At 43.9% G+C, this 17526-nt stretch overlaps 1 protein-coding gene across 1 annotated transcript in view; it reads right to left on the reverse strand.

The window, feature by feature from the left end:
* Positions 1–8148: 8148 nt before the first annotated feature.
* The window catches only part of Mocos (molybdenum cofactor sulfurase), a 110960-nt gene continuing 101582 nt past the window's right edge, over positions 8149–17526 (reverse strand). Inside the window, exons 13-15 of the mRNA XM_004666800.2 lie at positions 15999–16137; positions 9503–9607; positions 8149–8343 (exon numbers count right to left, since the gene is read on the reverse strand). Of these exons, the coding sequence (XP_004666857.2) occupies positions 8191–8343; positions 9503–9607; positions 15999–16137 (397 nt within the window). The 3' untranslated portion in view covers positions 8149–8190. The remainder of the gene's footprint in view (positions 8344–9502; positions 9608–15998; positions 16138–17526) is intronic.

Consider the following 17526-nt stretch of genomic DNA (forward strand, 5'->3'; position numbering starts at 1 on the left):
TCAGTCTCTCTTTTATTTTGATGTCATGATCTTTTCCTCCTATTATGATGGTCTTGTGAAGTAGGGTCAGGCACTGTGAGGTCATGGATATCCAGGCCATTTTGTGTCTGGAGGAGCACATTGTAAGGAGTCCTACCCTTCCTTTGGCTCTTACATTCTTTCTACCACCTCTTCCTCAGTGGACCTTTAGCCTTGGAAGGTGTGAGAGATAATTCAGTGCTGAGCACTCCTCTGTTACTTCTGCTTAGCACCATGGTGCTTTCTGAGTTATCCCAAGGTCACTGCCATCTGAAAAGAGAAGCTTCTCTAGCAAAAACTGAGAGTAGCATTAATATATGGGTATGAACAATAAGAGACGTTTGGTGAACATTTAGCCAGACAGCAGCAGATGTTACACCTCTAGGGCTCATGACTACCCCTATTATAGGTTTTCAGTATCAGGGATGTATTCCCTCCCATGGAGCAGGTCTCTAGTCAAATTAGAGGGCAATTGATTTCCCCCGTAACAGACATGCCACTATTGCACCCATTGGCTCATTTGGCCTGGCTGGCAAAATAAAAGGCTTGCAGTGTCCACTGTTGAGTATCTTCACTGGGTATTTCTTTTCTCCCATTGAACTGCTTACAGAATGGCTTCTTCCAGCTTTCTGTCAGCTGGTCTACATGGAGGAGGTTTTCAGCTCAGCTCCAGCAGGATTTCTCAGTGACCTTGCAGCTCAAGCATGTGGAGTCTCCAGCAATAGGCTCTTAACATCTATTCCTGGTGGGAAACCAAGGGCCTTGGCAGTGGCCTGTAATGTTTGGGTGAATCAGGGACCACCCTGGCCAACAACTCATGGGAAGGTATCCCACTCTGGCACTGAAAATTTTCTAGCAACAATCTATGGCTCCTGAGTGTTCCATTGTCCAAAAAAGGTTTGCATATGACTTATTTATATCCTTTTAGATTTTGGTTAGCCCTCCCTCCACCTTTCCTTTACTCAATCTCTTCCCATAACCTCACTTAGGTCTTCCCCCCACATTAATCTGTTCTTCTACTTATATCTATACAATACCATCCTACTAAGTCCTCCCTCCCTCCCTTTCTATTTTCTTTATATCTCCTTTCTAGCTTACTGGCCTCTGCTATTGAGTTTTCTTCCACTCACACAGAAGTCCAATAATTTGTAGCTAGGATCCACATATGAGAGAGAACATGTGATGTTTGGCTTTCTGGGCCTGGGTTACCTCACTTAGCATAATCCTTTCCAGATCCACCCATCTTCCTGCAAATTTCCTAACTTCATTTCTCTTTACTGCTAAACATAACTACATTGTATATATGTGCCACATCTTCATTATCCACTCATCAATTGAGGGACATCTAGGCTGGTTCCATTTCCTAGCTATTGTGAATAGAGTGTCAATAACCATGATTGAGCAATTACCTCTAAGGTAGTGAGATGAGTCCTTAGGATATATGCCTAGGAGTGATATAGCTGGGTCATATGGTAGATCTATTTCTAGCTGTCTCAGGAACCTCCACACTGATTTCCACAATGGATAGACCAAATTGCAATCCCACCAACATTGTAGAAGGATTACTCTTTTTCTGCATCCTTGCCAGCATTTATGGTCATTTGTTTGCATGATGGTAGCCAATGTGACAGGAATGAGATGGAATCTCAATGTAGTTTTAGTCTGCATTTCCCTAATGACTAGGGATGTAGAACCTTTTTTTAGCTGTTTATATGCTATCTGTAGTTCTTCTTTTGAGAACTCTCTATTGAGTTCCATAGTCCATTTTTAATTTTGTTGTTTGATTTCTTATTTAATTTTTTGAGTTCTTTGGATATTCTAGATATCAATCCTCTATTAGATATATAGCTGGCAAAGATTTTCTCCCATTCTGTAGGTTGCATCTTTGCTCTATTCACAGTGTCCTTTGCCATACAAAAGCTTGGTAATTTCATGACGTCCTAGCAGTTAATCTGTAGTTTGATTGCCTGAGCAATTGGGGTGATATTCAGAGTCTTTGTCAAGACCAATATGTTGAAAGGTTTCGCCTTACTTTTTTCTCTAGCAGTTTCAGAGTTTCAGGTCTGATATTAAGGTCTTTGATCCAGTTGGACTTAATTCTTGTGCATGGAGAGAGAGAAGGATCTATTTTCATCCTTCTACAGATGCATATCCAATTTTCCCAGCACCATTTGTTGGAGAGGCTATCTTTTCTCCAGTGAGTATTTTTTGGCATTTTTGTTGAGTATCAGGTAGCTATAGCTACCCAGACTTACATCTGGATCACTTATTCTGTTTCATTGAACAACATGTTTGTTTTTGTGCCAGTACCATGCTGTTTTTGTTACCATGGCTCTGTGGTATGGGTTAAAATCAGGTGTGGTGATACCACCAGCCTTATTTTTGTTGCTCAGTATTGTTTTAGACATTCAAAGTTGTTTGTGCTTCCAAATGAATTTTTGGATTGTTTTTCTATGTCTGTGAAAAATGTCATTGGAATTTTGATGGGGATTGCATTAAATGTATATAGATTGCCTTTGGTAAGAGTGCCATTTCCACAATATTGATTCCTTTGATCCAAAAATAAGGGATGTCTTTCCATTTCATAGTGTCTTCTGCAATTTCTCCCTTGAGTATTTTAAAGTTTTCATTGTAAAGATCCTTCACTCCCTTGGTTAGGTTTATTCCAAGGTACTTTTTTTTTTTTTTTTTTGGATGTAATTGTGAATGGGAGTGATTCTCTGATTTCATCCTCTGTGTGTTTGGTGTTAGCATATAGGAAGGCTACTGATTTCTGTGTTTATTTTGTATCCTGCTACATGGATATAGGTGTTTGTCAGAGGGAAATTTATACCTTTAAGGGCCTATATTAAGAAATAGAAAGGTCGCAAGTAAACAACTTAATGCTTCACCTTAAAGCCTTGGAACAAGAAGAACAAGGCAAACTGAAAATCAGTTGATGGGAAGAAATAATAAAGATTAAGCAGTAATTAATGAAATAGAAACAAAAAAATCCAAAAATCAATGAAACAAAGAGTTGGTTCTTTGAAAGGATAAACAAGATTGATAAACCCTTAGCAACTCTGACCAAAATAAAGAGAGAAGAGACATAAATTAATAAAATTAGAGATGAAAAAGGTACCATCACAACCAGAGAAATTCAAAAATTCACAGGGACATGCTATAAGGACATATTCTCCAGTAAGTTTGAAAATCTGAAAGAAATAGATGATTTCCTTAATGTCTAGGACCTACCTAAATTAAATCAAGATGAGATTAATCATTTAAATAGACCTAAAACAACTATGGAGATCCAAGCAGTTATCAAAAATCTCCCAACTAAAAAAAAAAATCCAGGCCCAGATGGATTCCCTGCTGAATTTTACCAGACCTTCATGGAAAAACTAACACCAATGCTCCTTAACCTTTTCCATAAAATAGAAAAAGAAGGAATCTTGCCAAACTCCTTCTACAAAGCTAGTATCACCCTGATACCAAAACTAGACAAAGATAAAACAAAAAAAGAAAATTACAGACCAATCTCCCTCATGAACATAGATGCAAAAATTCTCAACAAAATATTGGCAAACAGAATACAAGAAGATATCAGAAAGATCATTCACCCTGACCAAGTAGGCTTTAATCCCAGACATTCAGTGGTGGTTCAACATATGCAAATCGATAAATTTAATACCTTATATAAATGGACTGAAGGACAAAAATCACATGATCATCTCATTAGATGCAGAGAAAGCATTTGATAAAATCCAACATCCCTTCATGATAAAAGTCCTACAGAGACTGGGAATAGAAGGAACATATCTCAACATAATGAAGGCTATTTATGACAAGCCTACAGCCAACATAATACTTAATGAAGAAAAACTTGAAACTTTTCCACTAAAATCATGAACAAGACAAGGGTGTCCACTTTTATTTAATATAGTACTGGAAGTCTTAGCCATAGCAATAAGGGAAGAGATGTACATAAAAGGGATACAAATTGGAAAGGAAGAGATCAAGTTATCATTATTTGCAGATGATATGATTCTATACATAAAGAACCCCAAAGACTCTACCAGCAAACTGTTAGAGCTGATAACTGAGTTTTATCCCCAAAATTCACAGAGAAATATAGGATATTATGGCACACATCTGTAATTTCAGGACTAGAAAGGTGAAGACAGGCAGATCCCTGTAGTTCACAGTCAGTCTAGTCTAACTGGGAAGCTCCAGGTCATGAGAGACCCTGACTCAGAAAAAGGTGCACAGTGTTCCTGAGGATGGTGCCCAATGCTGGCCTCTGACCTCCATACACAGCTGTACACATGTGCGACTGTACATACCCAGACATGCACAGCACAAACACATATCAAAGTGTACGCAAAAGAATAGTTGATGCCAACTAGATTGAAAAGTACTCAACTCAGGAAATGATTCGTGAACTGACTTTTGTTTCATTTGGATTGATCCGCAGGTGTGCGCATGCATGTGCACCAGGGCCTCTTGCCGCTGCCAAGTGAATTCAGATTCTGAGGCTACTTTTTTCATCTAGCTTACCTGGGCAGCTTAGAAATTGAACCCACCTCATCTCTGAAGCCTACATGTTCTCTCCTCAGCAACTCACCATGGATAAAGGAAAGATGGGAAAGAAGACTGCACTTGCTCTTGAAGGCCTCTTCTAATCAATCACTCTAAATAGTAATGCCACTCCCTGGCACCAACTTTCCAACCCTCAGCCCTTTTCTTCACAGCAGAAGGTTCTGGCATGCTAACGGCCCTAGAAACCAGAGGTAGTTGTGGGTGGGAGGAGACAGGGATGCTGGCGAGTGAAGCTTTGTGTCGCCACAAAGAGATAGAACTATTCTTTCCAACTCTGTGGGATTTCCTTTCCTCCCACAAAGGCTGATCTCATCTCTCCTAGACCATCGTGCTGTAATGGGCTGAAATGAGCCACCAAGCTCAAGAACACAAGACTTATGGCTCCTCCTGTTCCAACAACATCAGATGTTGAAGTTGGAGGTGCACTGCGATGGGAAGCACCCTGTAATGGGAGATGCAGCATAATACGAGGTACACTGCAGTTGGAGGGTGCACTACGAAAGGAGGCACACTGCAGTGGGAAGTACACTGCAGTGGAAGATGCAGTGCAACAGGAAGTGCAGTGCACTGCAGTAAGAGGTGTGGTACAATGAGAGGTGCACTGCAATGGAAGGTACACTGCAGTAAGGGGTGCAGCACAGTGATAGGTGCACTGAAATGGGGTGCCATGGGGTGGAAGGAACACTGCAGTGGGAGCAGTGGAAGATGGAGTGCAGTGGGAGGTGCAGTGAAATAGGAGGCACACTGCAGTGAGACATGCACTGCAATGGGAGGTGTAGTGAAGTGTGAGGGGAGGTGCACTGTAATAGGAGGTATACTTCCGTGAGACATACACTGCAATGGGAGGTTTAGGGTGCAGTGCCGTGGGAGGTACACTGCAGTGAGAACACTGCAATGCTAGGTGCACGCAGAGAGTGCACTGCACACTGCAGTGGGAGAAGCATGGGCCCACAAGCAAATCAATGCTTGTGTTTTATCCTATTTCATGTACTCATTCAGCAACAGTAGTGGCTTTCCTTGAGTAAAGTGAGCAGACTGTGGACACCCCAGGTTTCAGCCCTAGCTCTTATCAGTACAAGGACATGGAACAGGCTAGCATGCAAGTATACATTAGACTAGACATAATGATGCATCCCAGTAATCCCACCACTGGTTTTCTTCAATTATTGAATCAATTTAACATGCTTTTTAAAACAATTTTCGATGGTGTGTGGTGTGGTATTTGTGTGTGTGTGTGTGGTATGAAGTAGGATGTGTGTGTATTCTATGCATATCGATATGTGCATCTTGTACATATGTGTGCAGAAGACAGAAAATGTTAGGGCCTTCTCTTGCTCAGCCACTTGTTTCCTTGAGATAGAGCTTCTCACTCAACCCAGAGCTACTATTTTGGCCAATTTTTTGGTCAGTAAAACCCAACAATTCTCCAGGCTCCACCTTCTGCAGGACTGAATTAAAGATAGGAGTGGCTACACCCAACTGTTTACATGGGTCTTGGGGAATTGAACTCAGGCTGCCTCAAGCCCTTTTGAGTACTTGTACTTACACAGCATTTACTTTTTACCCACTGAGCCATCTCTCCAGCCCTGCTTGCTCTTTTACTCTTGCTTAATTTTCTAAAATAAAAACACTATGGTACACATGAAATAAATCCAATGCTCATGATACATAATCTTCATAGGTATTGCTCGACTAAGTTTGCTACTTTTTAAAGAACTTCAGAATTTGTGTTCACTAGTGAGAATGGGCCCATGACTCCCAGAAATAGCTATATGAATATGATAGTCCACTGAGCAAAGAAAATGACCAAGGACAAAAATATGCCACATATCAATAAAAGAACCAGTCCGACAAGAAGACATAGAAACTTGGGCTGGGAATGTAGCTGTGGTGGTTTGATTCAGATGTCCCCCATAAACTTAGGTGTTCTGGATGCTAGGTTCCCAACTGATGGAGATTTGGGAATTAACACCTCCAGGAGACAGTGTTATTGTTGGGGGTGGGCTTATAGGTGTTATAGCCAGTGTCCCCTTGCCAGTGTTTGGCACACTCTCCTGTTGCTGTGGTCCACCTTATGTTGGCCAGGGGGTGATGTCCACCCTCTGCTCATGCCATCGTTTTCCTGCCATCATAGAGCTTCCCCTTCAGCCTGTAAGCCAAAAGAAACCTCTTTTTCCCACAAGCTGCTCTTGGTTGGGTGATTTCTACCAGCAATGCAAACCTGACTGCAACAGTAGCTGAGTTAGAAGAGAGCTTGCCTCACATGCATGAGGGCCGAGATTGATCCCCAGCACTGCACAAACCCTGCATGGTGGTGTGCGCCTGTAATCACAGCACGTGGGAGGTAGAAACAAGAGGATCAGGTGTTCAAGGCCAGAGCCAGCTACATGAGTTCAAGGCCAACCTGGGCCATGTGTGACCCTCTCTCAACCACATACACAAGCCAAAAATACACAGATCAAAAAAAGTTAATACAGCAGGAAGGAGAAAGAAACAAATCTATGTTGCACTTAGATGTGTTAGCATCCAGACAGTACAAAAAAGAACAATTATGGGCAGTCTTACTCATGAATATATATTCCCAACAAAATAATCAGTAAGTGAAGCCCAGGACTACAGTGTAGAATGATACAAACTGGGGAGATGGATCATCAGTTAAGGCAAAGTATAATGACACATGTATGAAACTGTCATAACTGAAACTTACTATTTTAGTTTTTGGCCCATCTGTATATAGCACTATGGTATGTTGTGTACATGTAGAGTGCATTGTGTAGATGTGTGTGCCCCTTACTCATATGTGCAGAGGCCAGAGGAGAACATTCTGCATGGCTCTTCCATGTTGTTTCCTCTCACTGAATCCAGAGTGGCAGGCTTTCAAGTCAGACGGGCTTATCAGTAAGCCCCAGTGATTCTCCTGTTTCTGTCTATCATAAATCTGAGGTTACAGGTGCATTTGGTCATGCCCAGGTTTTCATGAAGGTGCTGGGGATCAAACTGAGGCCGCCTAAGGCCCTCATACTTATGCGCAAGCACTCCTATCTGCTGAGCTACTCCTAGGCCTTTAAACCCATTACTTTGTAAGTTAACCTAAAAATTTTTTTTTGAAAATCTATACAGCTAAATCATACTTAATGATTATCACTTTATGCCAAAGTTGGAGAGAGGCACAGATGGCCACTCTTTCCTTCCTTCCTTCCTTCTTTCCTTCCTTCCTTCCTTCCTTCCTTCCTTCCTTCCTTCCTTCCTTCCTTCCTTCCTTCCTTTCAAGGTAAGGTCTTTCTCTAGTCCAGGCTGACCTGGAATTCACTAGGTGGTCTCAGACTGACCTCATACTCCCAGCCATCCTCCCACCTCTTCCTCCCAAGTGCTGGGAGTACAGGTATATGTCACTTCACCTCGCTACTCCTTTCTAGGATGATATCATCCTAGAAACTCTAGCCAGAGAAATAAGAAAAAAAAATGTAATAAAACTCATAGACATTAAAATGGGGGAAAAAAAACGTTTTCCTGTGCCCCCCACATGAACACACACAAAATAATGGTAGGTAGCATTGAAAAGAAGAAACTTTAATGTTGATGAGAAAGATGTTAGGAGATAACACCACGGGGTTTCTGAGAAGCAGGTGGATCCTGGCATTCCACAATCTCTTTCAACACTGGGTGTACCTCAGATCCCACAGATAGAACACATGGAGAAGACAAATCCAAGGATTCATGCATCAGGTAAATGCCAAAGTTCACCTGTAAACAAACCAATAGTGACAGGAAAAGTTATACTATCTTAACAGTTAAAGTAACATGTCAGATGTTAAAAAACATTTGCTAAGGGCTGGAGAGATGGCTTAGCAGTTAATGCCTTTGCCTGCAAAGCCAAAGGATCCCGGTCCAACTCTCCAGGACCTGCATAAGCCAGATGAACAAGGGGGCACATGAATCTGGAGTTCATGTGCAGTGGCTGGAGGCCCTGGCGTGCCCATTCTTTCTTCTCTTCTCTTCTCTTCTCTTCTCTTCTCTTCTCTTCTCTTCTCTTCTCTTCTCTTCTCTCTCTCTCTCTATCTCTCTCTCTCCCTCTCTCTGTCCCTCTCCCTCTCTCTTTCTCACTCTCAAATAAATAAATAAGTAAATAAAAATATTTGCTGAGACATATGTCACTGGGGTAGAAGGTGCTTGAAAGAGGTCTCCATTATACAGTAAAATGCAGGAGACTTGAGGAGGGTCCTAACATCAGACCCCAAAGAGTTCTTCCCAACAATTCCCCCACACTCTTTTCTTGTCAGGCACATGCTTTATAGCCTTTCCTATATCCTGAGCTTTCCGCAGGAAGACCTTCTTGCTCTCAGCCTCTGTCCTCTGACTCTGTTCCCCAGCATAAAAGCATAAGGACAATAATGTCAAAAGTCTGTATTTTCCTTCAGAACAAATGATGAAAGTTAAGTTCTCCAGCATCTGTAGACCAAAGATGAAAGGTACAAAATGAAGAAGCTTCTAGAATGCTCAAGGTCTGCCATCCATGTAAGACGGCCATTAAAAACCTGGGAAGAGCTGGATATGGTAGCACATGCATTTAATTCCAGCACTTGGAAAGCTGAGGCATAAGCTAGCTGAGCACTCTACCTCCCTGCAACATCTCAGCCCTGCCTTATATTTACACTGCTTACATCTGCGACAAGATCTGAAAGCATAAAAATATGTGTAATGAAACAACAGTAAGGCACTGGATGAAAAGGAAAATAAGACCGAGACAAGGACAAAGTCAGGATCTTTCTGGTACCTCATTAGCTTTGAAAAGTACAGCAACCCTCTACTTCTAAAGTTCCTTGGCAGCCCAGTGATATAGCTCTGGTGTCGATAGTGCACCAGGATTTTCAAGCAGGGTGCTCTATTTTCTGATCATACTTACCTTTCGCTTGCGACTCTCAGAAAGTTGTTGAAAAACATCTTGATTCCGTTGCCCAGTTTGCTGGTCGATACAAATCATCTGACATCTGTGACAAGGCCCCACAACCTGGTGGATAGGAAGGGAAAAGTGACTAGACCCTTGTACCTTGCATGGGGGAATCACATGTAGATGGCCACTACCCTAACCACAGAATCTCCCATGTGGACTTCCAGCTGGAAGGCTGCTGCTTAAGAGCTGCAGAGGGAAAGAAAGCGTAGAAGACAATCTTGAGACATCTTAGGGAATGCTAGGGACACTGAGAAGGAAAGCGCTTAGAAACTGTGGATGACAGAGACCACTACCTGGCCAGGGCTGGGCCCCTATGAGGAAGCCATCAGAAAAAACCCTTGGGTGCCTTATCCTTCAAGCAGCAATTACACATGTGAAATTTTACCTAAGGAAAGAACCAGAAGTACAAATGCAGAATCACATTCAAGGATTTCTCTACTGTGTGTGTGTGTCTGTGTGTGCATGTGAATGAATGCATATGTGCATGTGCATGAATGCATATGTGCGTATGCATTTCGGCCAGAAGACAACCTCAGACATCATCCTCAAAGTTCCCTCCCCTTTTTTGAGACAGGGACTCTCATTGGCCTGGAGATCTCAGATCAGACTGGCCAACCAGTGAGCCCCAGGGTCCTCCTGTCACTACCTCCCCAGTGTTGGAGTCACAGGCGCGTGCCTTCATGCCCAGTGTTTTATGCGGGCACTTGGAATCTAACTTGGATCCTCATGCTTGCAAGGCACGTGCTTCACCAACTGCGCCATCTCCTCAGCCCCATATGCTCGTTTTGCTCTCACATTACTGAGAGGAAAGACTTGTAACATCTTAAATATCATCTGGTACATAATGGTTACATAATTTATGTCATGCCTATGTGATGGGATCATGCAACTATCAAGGTTAATCTATGGAGGCCTTTAAAATAACACTGGGAAAATATTTGTTTTTATAATTGAGGCAGGAAACAAAATTCTGTGTTCATTTTATGTGCATATGCACACATCTACATATCACACACATAAAACAATATTCATCTGCTTGACATGGGTCATACGGTGTGACAGAACTTTGATACTTGTCATCTGCCTTGCTTTAATTGCCTTTACAGCAAAAGAGAATCCCCCATAAATGTTAACATATAAAATGAAGTTTGCAGCTCAGCAGTAATAAAATTGCTCCTTATTGCATATATAAAAAAATGCAAAGCTGGGCATGGTGGCTCATGCCTTTAATCCCAGCACTTGGGAGGCAGAGGTAGGAGGATTACCATGATGAATTTGAGGCCACCCTGAAACTACATGTGAATTCCAGATCAGCCTGAACTAGAATGAGACCCTACCTCGAAAAACCAAAAAAAAATAAATAAAATAAATAAATAAAAAATTTTTTTTTGAGACAGGATATCAATATGTTGACAACACTGGCTTTGAACTCCTGAACTCAAATGGTCTATCTGACTTAGCCTCCTGAATAGCTGGGACCTCTGTACTGGCTACTCACTTTTCTCACAGACATTTTTACCTCAGCTGTCTCATGGATGAATACAAGCTATTCACTGAAGCCAGAAGTGCTCACCTAATCTGGATGAGCCCTGGCTGGTTGCTATGGCATGCGTTCTGGCTGGTGGGCACTCAGCAGAAATATAACCTCTCTGTGGCTCCCACATCCAGATTCCCAGGACCTGTGGGCACTGGAGTGTGCCAGAAAGGAGCTCTGCCCCAGTGCTCACCTGTGACCCTCAGTGAGCTGGTGACTTCTCTGGGACTCATTTCCTCATGCAAAATCTTAGCGGGACTTTATAAGGACTCCAGATGCTATCTCAGGGATGCCCAGCCCAGACCTGGGAAGTCTCACTGCTGTGGATGAAAGCCCCTGAGATGGAAAGGAAGCCAGTGTGCTCAACGTCCAGGGACCTCTCAGCTTCTCTGTCTAAGGCTTGGCACCTATAGAAGGAATGCCAGGGATGGGACCCAGGCCTAAACTCCAGATACCACTCACAGACAACACCTTGGGTCAAAATCCTTCCACTCTGTGGATAGGTCCTCTTAAAACAGTTTCTCAAACTGGCAGGAGGAACACTTTACAGACACTCTTTTCAAATAAAAAATCTTCTCTGGCTAGAGATATGGCTTAGTGGTTAAGCACTTGCCTGTGAAGCCTTAGGACCCTGGTTCAAGGCTCCATTCTCCAGGACCCACGTTAGCCAGATGCACAAGGGGGTGCACGCATCTGGAGTTCGTCTGCAGTGGCTGGAGGCCCTGGTGTGTCCATTCTCGCCCCCTCCCCCCATCTCTTTCTCTCTCTGTTGCACTCAAATAAATAAGAATAAACAACAAAAAAATTTTTTAATCTTCTTAAAACATTGTCCTTTTAAAGTTTTTCTTAGTATCATTTTCCACTGTTAAGATCCATTTGCTATTATATATGTTCATTAAAAAATAAACCAAGGGGGCTAGAGAGATTGTGGTTATGGTACTTGCTTGCAAACCCTACAGACACAGGTTCAATGCCCCAGAACCCACATAAGCCAGATGCTCATGGTGGTACATGTGTCTGGAATTCGTTTGCAGTGGCTAGAGGCCCTGGTATGCCCATTCTCTCCCTCCCTCCCTCTCTCTCTCTCTCTTTCTGTCTCTCTCCCCTCCTGCTCATAAATATTTAAAAAAAAAAAATAAGCCAAGGAAGCCAGGCATGGTGGTGTATACCTTTAATTCCAGCACTTGGGAGGCAAATGTAGAAGGATTGCTGTGAGTTCATGGCCACCCTGAGACTACACAGTGAATTCCAGGTCAGCCTGGGCGACAGTGAAACCCTACCTCAAAACAAAGAAATAAAAAAGCCAAGGGGCTGAAGAGACGGCTCAGTGGGCATGAACGCTTGCTGCACAAGCATGGCCACACATGCCTTAACCCCAGTGCTGAGGCAGCAGAGACCGGAGGATGGCTGTGGCTCACTGGTCAACCTAACCAAAAAACCAGGAGCTATGGACTTGGTGAGGAATTCTGCCTCAGGGAAATAAGGTGGAAGAGCAATAGAGGAGGACTTGGCTTCCCAAGGAGCATCTGTACACACACACACACACACAACACACACACACACCAAAACAGCAAAGATGGGAAATACATCAAATGCAGGAGCATGAAAAATTAAAATGGAAGAGTCAGTAGAGTCCTCCTTTCCCAATTCTAAAGGTAAGCACTGGACACGGGCTGTGGGTCATCCCAAACTGGGGAATGGAGCTTCACCTGCCCATACTTCTGCATCTGGGTCTCTTTCAGTCACCCATGGCAATACTGGACATTGTCCCATGTCAGCTCATAGATCATAAATAACTACGTCTTCCTTGGAGTTTGCAACTTGCGGGATGGACTGCTTGATATCTCTGTCAGTAAATATACTTCGCTCTTTACTTTAAAGCCATGCAAGTAGTTTCTAATGCTTTGTTGTTATGGATTAAATATTCAATGTCCCCCACAAGCTTGTGGTTTCAACACTTGGTCTCCAGCTGGTAGCACTATTTTGGAAGGTTTGGAAACTTAGCAAGCAGAACCTCTTAGAGGAAGTGGGTCCGGGGTAGCCTTCCTGCCCCTGTCTGCTCGTTGATCCTCTGAGGTGTGAACAAGCAGCCTTGTTCTCTTGCTGCCACAGCAAGAGGCGTTCCCAAAGCCAGGCCTTCCCAAACTATGGGCCAAAATCAACCCTTCCTCCTTTAAGTTGCTTCTTATAAAGACCACAGTAGGAAAAGTCACTAATATAGCTGTCATCAATAATTTTGCAGTGAAATTCTTAATTCATAATTCTCTCTCATACTTGGGGTTTTTAAAGGATCAGTTTCCTTGAATGATGTTCAGCCAACAGGAACAAACGTGGCTATGACTGGATGCCACCCGTAGTGTTGCTTCCCAGCTGTGTTACAAGTGCGGCAGCACTGAGCATTGTCATCGACAATACTTTTTTTTTGAGGAAGGGTCTCAGTTTAGCCCAGGCTGACCTGGAATTCACTATGTAGTCTCAGGGTGGCCTCAAACTCATGGCGATCCTCCTACTTCTGCCTCCCAAGTGCTGGGAGTTAAGTTTTATTAGCTGCTGTACTTCAGGAATAGTGGCCTAAAGACAGCAAAGCCTGCTGAGACACCTCCTCAGAAACGTTTCTTCATGAGACTCTACTACTTCTGTCCTCAGGCCCCTGTCATCAGGTACACTCCTTTTTATTTTCAAGGTAGGGTATCACTGCAACCCAGGTTGACCTGGAACTCGCTCTTTAGCTCCAGACTGGCCTTGAACTCACAGTGATCTTCCTAACTCTGCCTCCTGAGTGCTGGGATTAAAGGCATGCATCACCATGCCCAGTTCAGGTAAGTTTTTGATAATGAACCCAGTGTAGTTTAGCTCTTGTTCCCTCCTTATCTCTTTCCTTTCTTCCTTTTGCCCTCCATCCTTCACTCTCTCCACATAATTAAGAAGGTATATTTAGTCTGCATGTGTGCATGGCAGGATATGCAGGCGTGGGTCCTTCTAGAACGGCAGAAACAATGATGGGGAGGAAGAAGGAGAAGGAAGTCAGGGTGCAGGATGCGGTAAAAGGTCAGGCGGGCTGCTACAAAAAAAAGATCTGTGACAAAGAGACTGATTTCCAAGGTGGAGTAGCTGCCAAGGAAAAACGAAGCTAGGGGAGCTTCTGGGACCGTTGGCTATACCACACGGCTTTTCATTCATCCCACATCCCAAACCTAGAATCGTTTGATAGAGATTTAGACGAGTATGTACTGCTTTTCCTGATGTTAGAGAGCTCTTCCACTTGAGTGAAGAGCCTAGACACAAAGCAGCCACATGGCCACCAGCTTATACCCTGCTGTGATTAAAACAACTGCATTCCCACTGAAGAACTGAGCGCATTCTCTACAGACAAGCTGTCCTTTTGCCCCAACTTTGCTTTCTGGTTCCTGAGTACCCATTCCCTCAACAACCTCTTATTGGACAGTGACTCGGCCACTGTTCTAAGTCCTTCCCTAGAGCCAAAGCTGGGGGAAAATCAGACAGAGTGGGATCCTTCGGGTCACCTTCCAAGGAGGTGAACTCTGAGCCAAGACCCTGGAGCATCATGGCTAGCAGAAAGGATAGCAACAGCAGAGGCACTGAGGCAGGAAAGTTGGCTTGTCTGGGGGATGATGGGAAGGTCAAGGCCAGAGGCAGAGAGATGAGCAGGGCTAGCTTCCTGAGCCTGGTCATCGTGCGGGGAGTGCAGATGCCAGCCTGGGACATTCTCACATCCTTGGCGCCCACAGCAAACAGTTAGGAAACCTAGTTTGGGAGAGAAGACGACAGCAGCTTTGCATCCGACCTCAATCTCCTCCCTAGCTGCCATCATGGAAAGAAGCCAGAGGGGGGGGGCGGGGAGAGGAAGAGGAGGAAGATGGGAAGGAAGGGAAAGAGAAGAAGAAGAGAATGGGGAAGTGAAGGAGGATGAGAAAGAGGAAGAGGAGGGGAAAGAGGAGGTGGAGGAGCAGCAGTGGTCATGGGCACTGAGGGGCTGCAGGTTTTTAGGGCTCCCTCTAAAAGCCAGAAAGCACAACGTTCAGGAAGATGAGCTGTTGTAGACAAAGCATCCCAGAAAAACATTCCAGCAAGATGTGATGCAGAGAGGTCGTACTGGACCCTCCGATAGTCAAGATGGGCACACTGTTTTCTAACATGAACCCCACTGTGGACATCCTCATGGAGCATAAAGTATGCATCATCCCAAGAGACCCCAAAGTGCTGGGTCACATACCCTCCTGCTGAGATTTTGTGAGTAACAGGCTAGGAGGCATGGGGAGGACACCTGCCACCATTCAGTTCTAGGTTCAGGTCAAATGTTGGTAGCAGGTCCTGCATATTTGAAATAAAGAAATTTGAAAAGCCATGTTGAATTCAAGATTCCTTCTAATAAAAATAGGTGAAATTATAAAAAAAAAAAAATAGATGAAATTGAAAAAAAATGTTAGTAGCAACTTTTCAAGACAGATAATAGAGTCAGATATAGTGGCACATGCCTTTAATCCCAGCACTCAGGAGGCAGAGATAGGAGAATGGCTGTGAGTTCAAGGCCAGCCTGAGACTACATAGTGAATTCCAGGTCAGCCTGGGCTAGAGTAAAACCTACCTCAAAAAATCAAAGAAGAGGGTTGGAGAGATGGCTTAGCAGTTAAGCACTTGCCTATGAAGCCAAAAGGTTCAATTCCCCAGTACCCACATAAGCCAGAGGCACAAGGTGGTGCATGTATCTTGAGTTTGTTTGCAGTGGCTGGAGTCCCTGGTGTGATGCTTGTTCTCACTCTCTCTCTCTCTGTCTTTCTCTCTCTCCCTCCCTCCCTCTCTCTTCCTGTCTCTCTCAAGTAAATAAAAATAAAAAAATTTTAAATCTCAAAAAATAAAGAAAATAGAACTTCATCCCAACTTTCCAGAACCTACCTGGAAACGCAAAGAGCCAATTGAAAGCTCTTGCCATTCCTCTTCTTCAAAAGCCTTTGTTCCATTGGTGATAATATTGGCACGGAAACGGGAGATGAGATCTTTCATTGGGAGTACTTCCTCCTTTCCATTATTATCACTGTTCAGACAGACCAAGAAGGGTAAGTGGAGGGAGGTAGCAAGTGCCTTCCCTGTTGCAGTAGTCAACATGCCTGCCCATGCCACCCCCTTCTTGCCCTGAGGCCTGGAGAGTTACAACAAACCTCTCCCATGCGTGTAAAGCCAAAAGCCATTCATCTGTTAAAGACATAGCCTTGGAGCTGGAAAGATAGCTCAGTGGTTAAAAACATTTGCTCACAAAGCCTGCTGGCCTAGGTTCAGTTCCCTAGTACCCACATAAAGCCAGATGCACAAAGTGGCACATTCCCCTATAGTTTGTTTGCAGTGGCAAAAAGCATCCAAGTGTCCCCCACAAACTTAGGTGTTCTGGATGCTAGGTTCCCAAGCTGATGGCAATTGGAAATTAAAGCCTCCTGGAGGTGGTGTATTGTTAGGGGCAGGCTTAGGGGTGTTAAAGCCAGTTTCCATTTGCCAGTGTTTGGCACAGTCTCCTGTTGCTATGGTCCAACTTATGTTGGCCAGGGGGTGATGTCCACCCTCTGCTCATGCCATTGTTTTCCCCTGCCATCATGGAGCATCCCCTCAAGTCTGTACGCCAAAATAAACCCCTTTTTTCTCCAAAAGCTTCTCTTGATCAGGTGATTTCTGCCAGCAATGCGAACCTAATTGCATCATATGCCAATACTCTCTCTCTCTTCTCTCTCTTCCTCTCTCTGTCTGCCTCATTCTGTCCCTTTCTCCCAAAGAAAAATAAATAAATGTTATGTTTTAAAAGACATTGCCACAGCCTCCCCCAGGGATATGGTCCTCTTTCCAGAGAGAAGCCCACAGGAGGCAGGCAAAAGGTGAATGGGTGTGATCTGAAGAGATGAAGGGCCTTGGGAACTAGATAAACAAAGGCCAGGTGAGTTAGCTTCTGGGAAATGCTCATTCTATGCAGTGGGCCAGGGCACACGATTTGAGGAGCCGTCAGCAGGCTGCACTAACCAAGGCCCCGCAAAGCACCCAGACTGTGCTCCCTCTGGACACCAAAGCTTAGAAAGACAGAAAACAACAAGAGGCCTCATTGCTGCTCAGTCTGACCTCAACTTTGCAATCCTCCTGCTTCTGCCTCCAGGTTATTTCACATGCCCCACCATGCCCAACTAGAGGATATTATGCATAACTTCTGTCCTATTGGAAGTTTCAATCAACACCTTATATTTTTCTGTCCTTTTGCTTGAGTGTAGCTGGAGGTAGGGGTTGTTGAGACAGGGTTCCATGTAGCCCAGGCTGGCTTTGAATTCACTATCTAGTAAAGGATTCACTATGTAGTAAAGGATGACTTGAACTCCTCTATCTCCCAAGTGCTGAGTTCATAGGCATGTACCACCACACCTAGTTTATGTGGCAGTGGGGTCAAACCCAG

The sequence above is a fragment of the Jaculus jaculus genome, chromosome 15 (assembly GCF_020740685.1).
Source record: "Jaculus jaculus isolate mJacJac1 chromosome 15, mJacJac1.mat.Y.cur, whole genome shotgun sequence".
NCBI lineage: Eukaryota > Metazoa > Chordata > Mammalia > Rodentia > Dipodidae > Jaculus > Jaculus jaculus.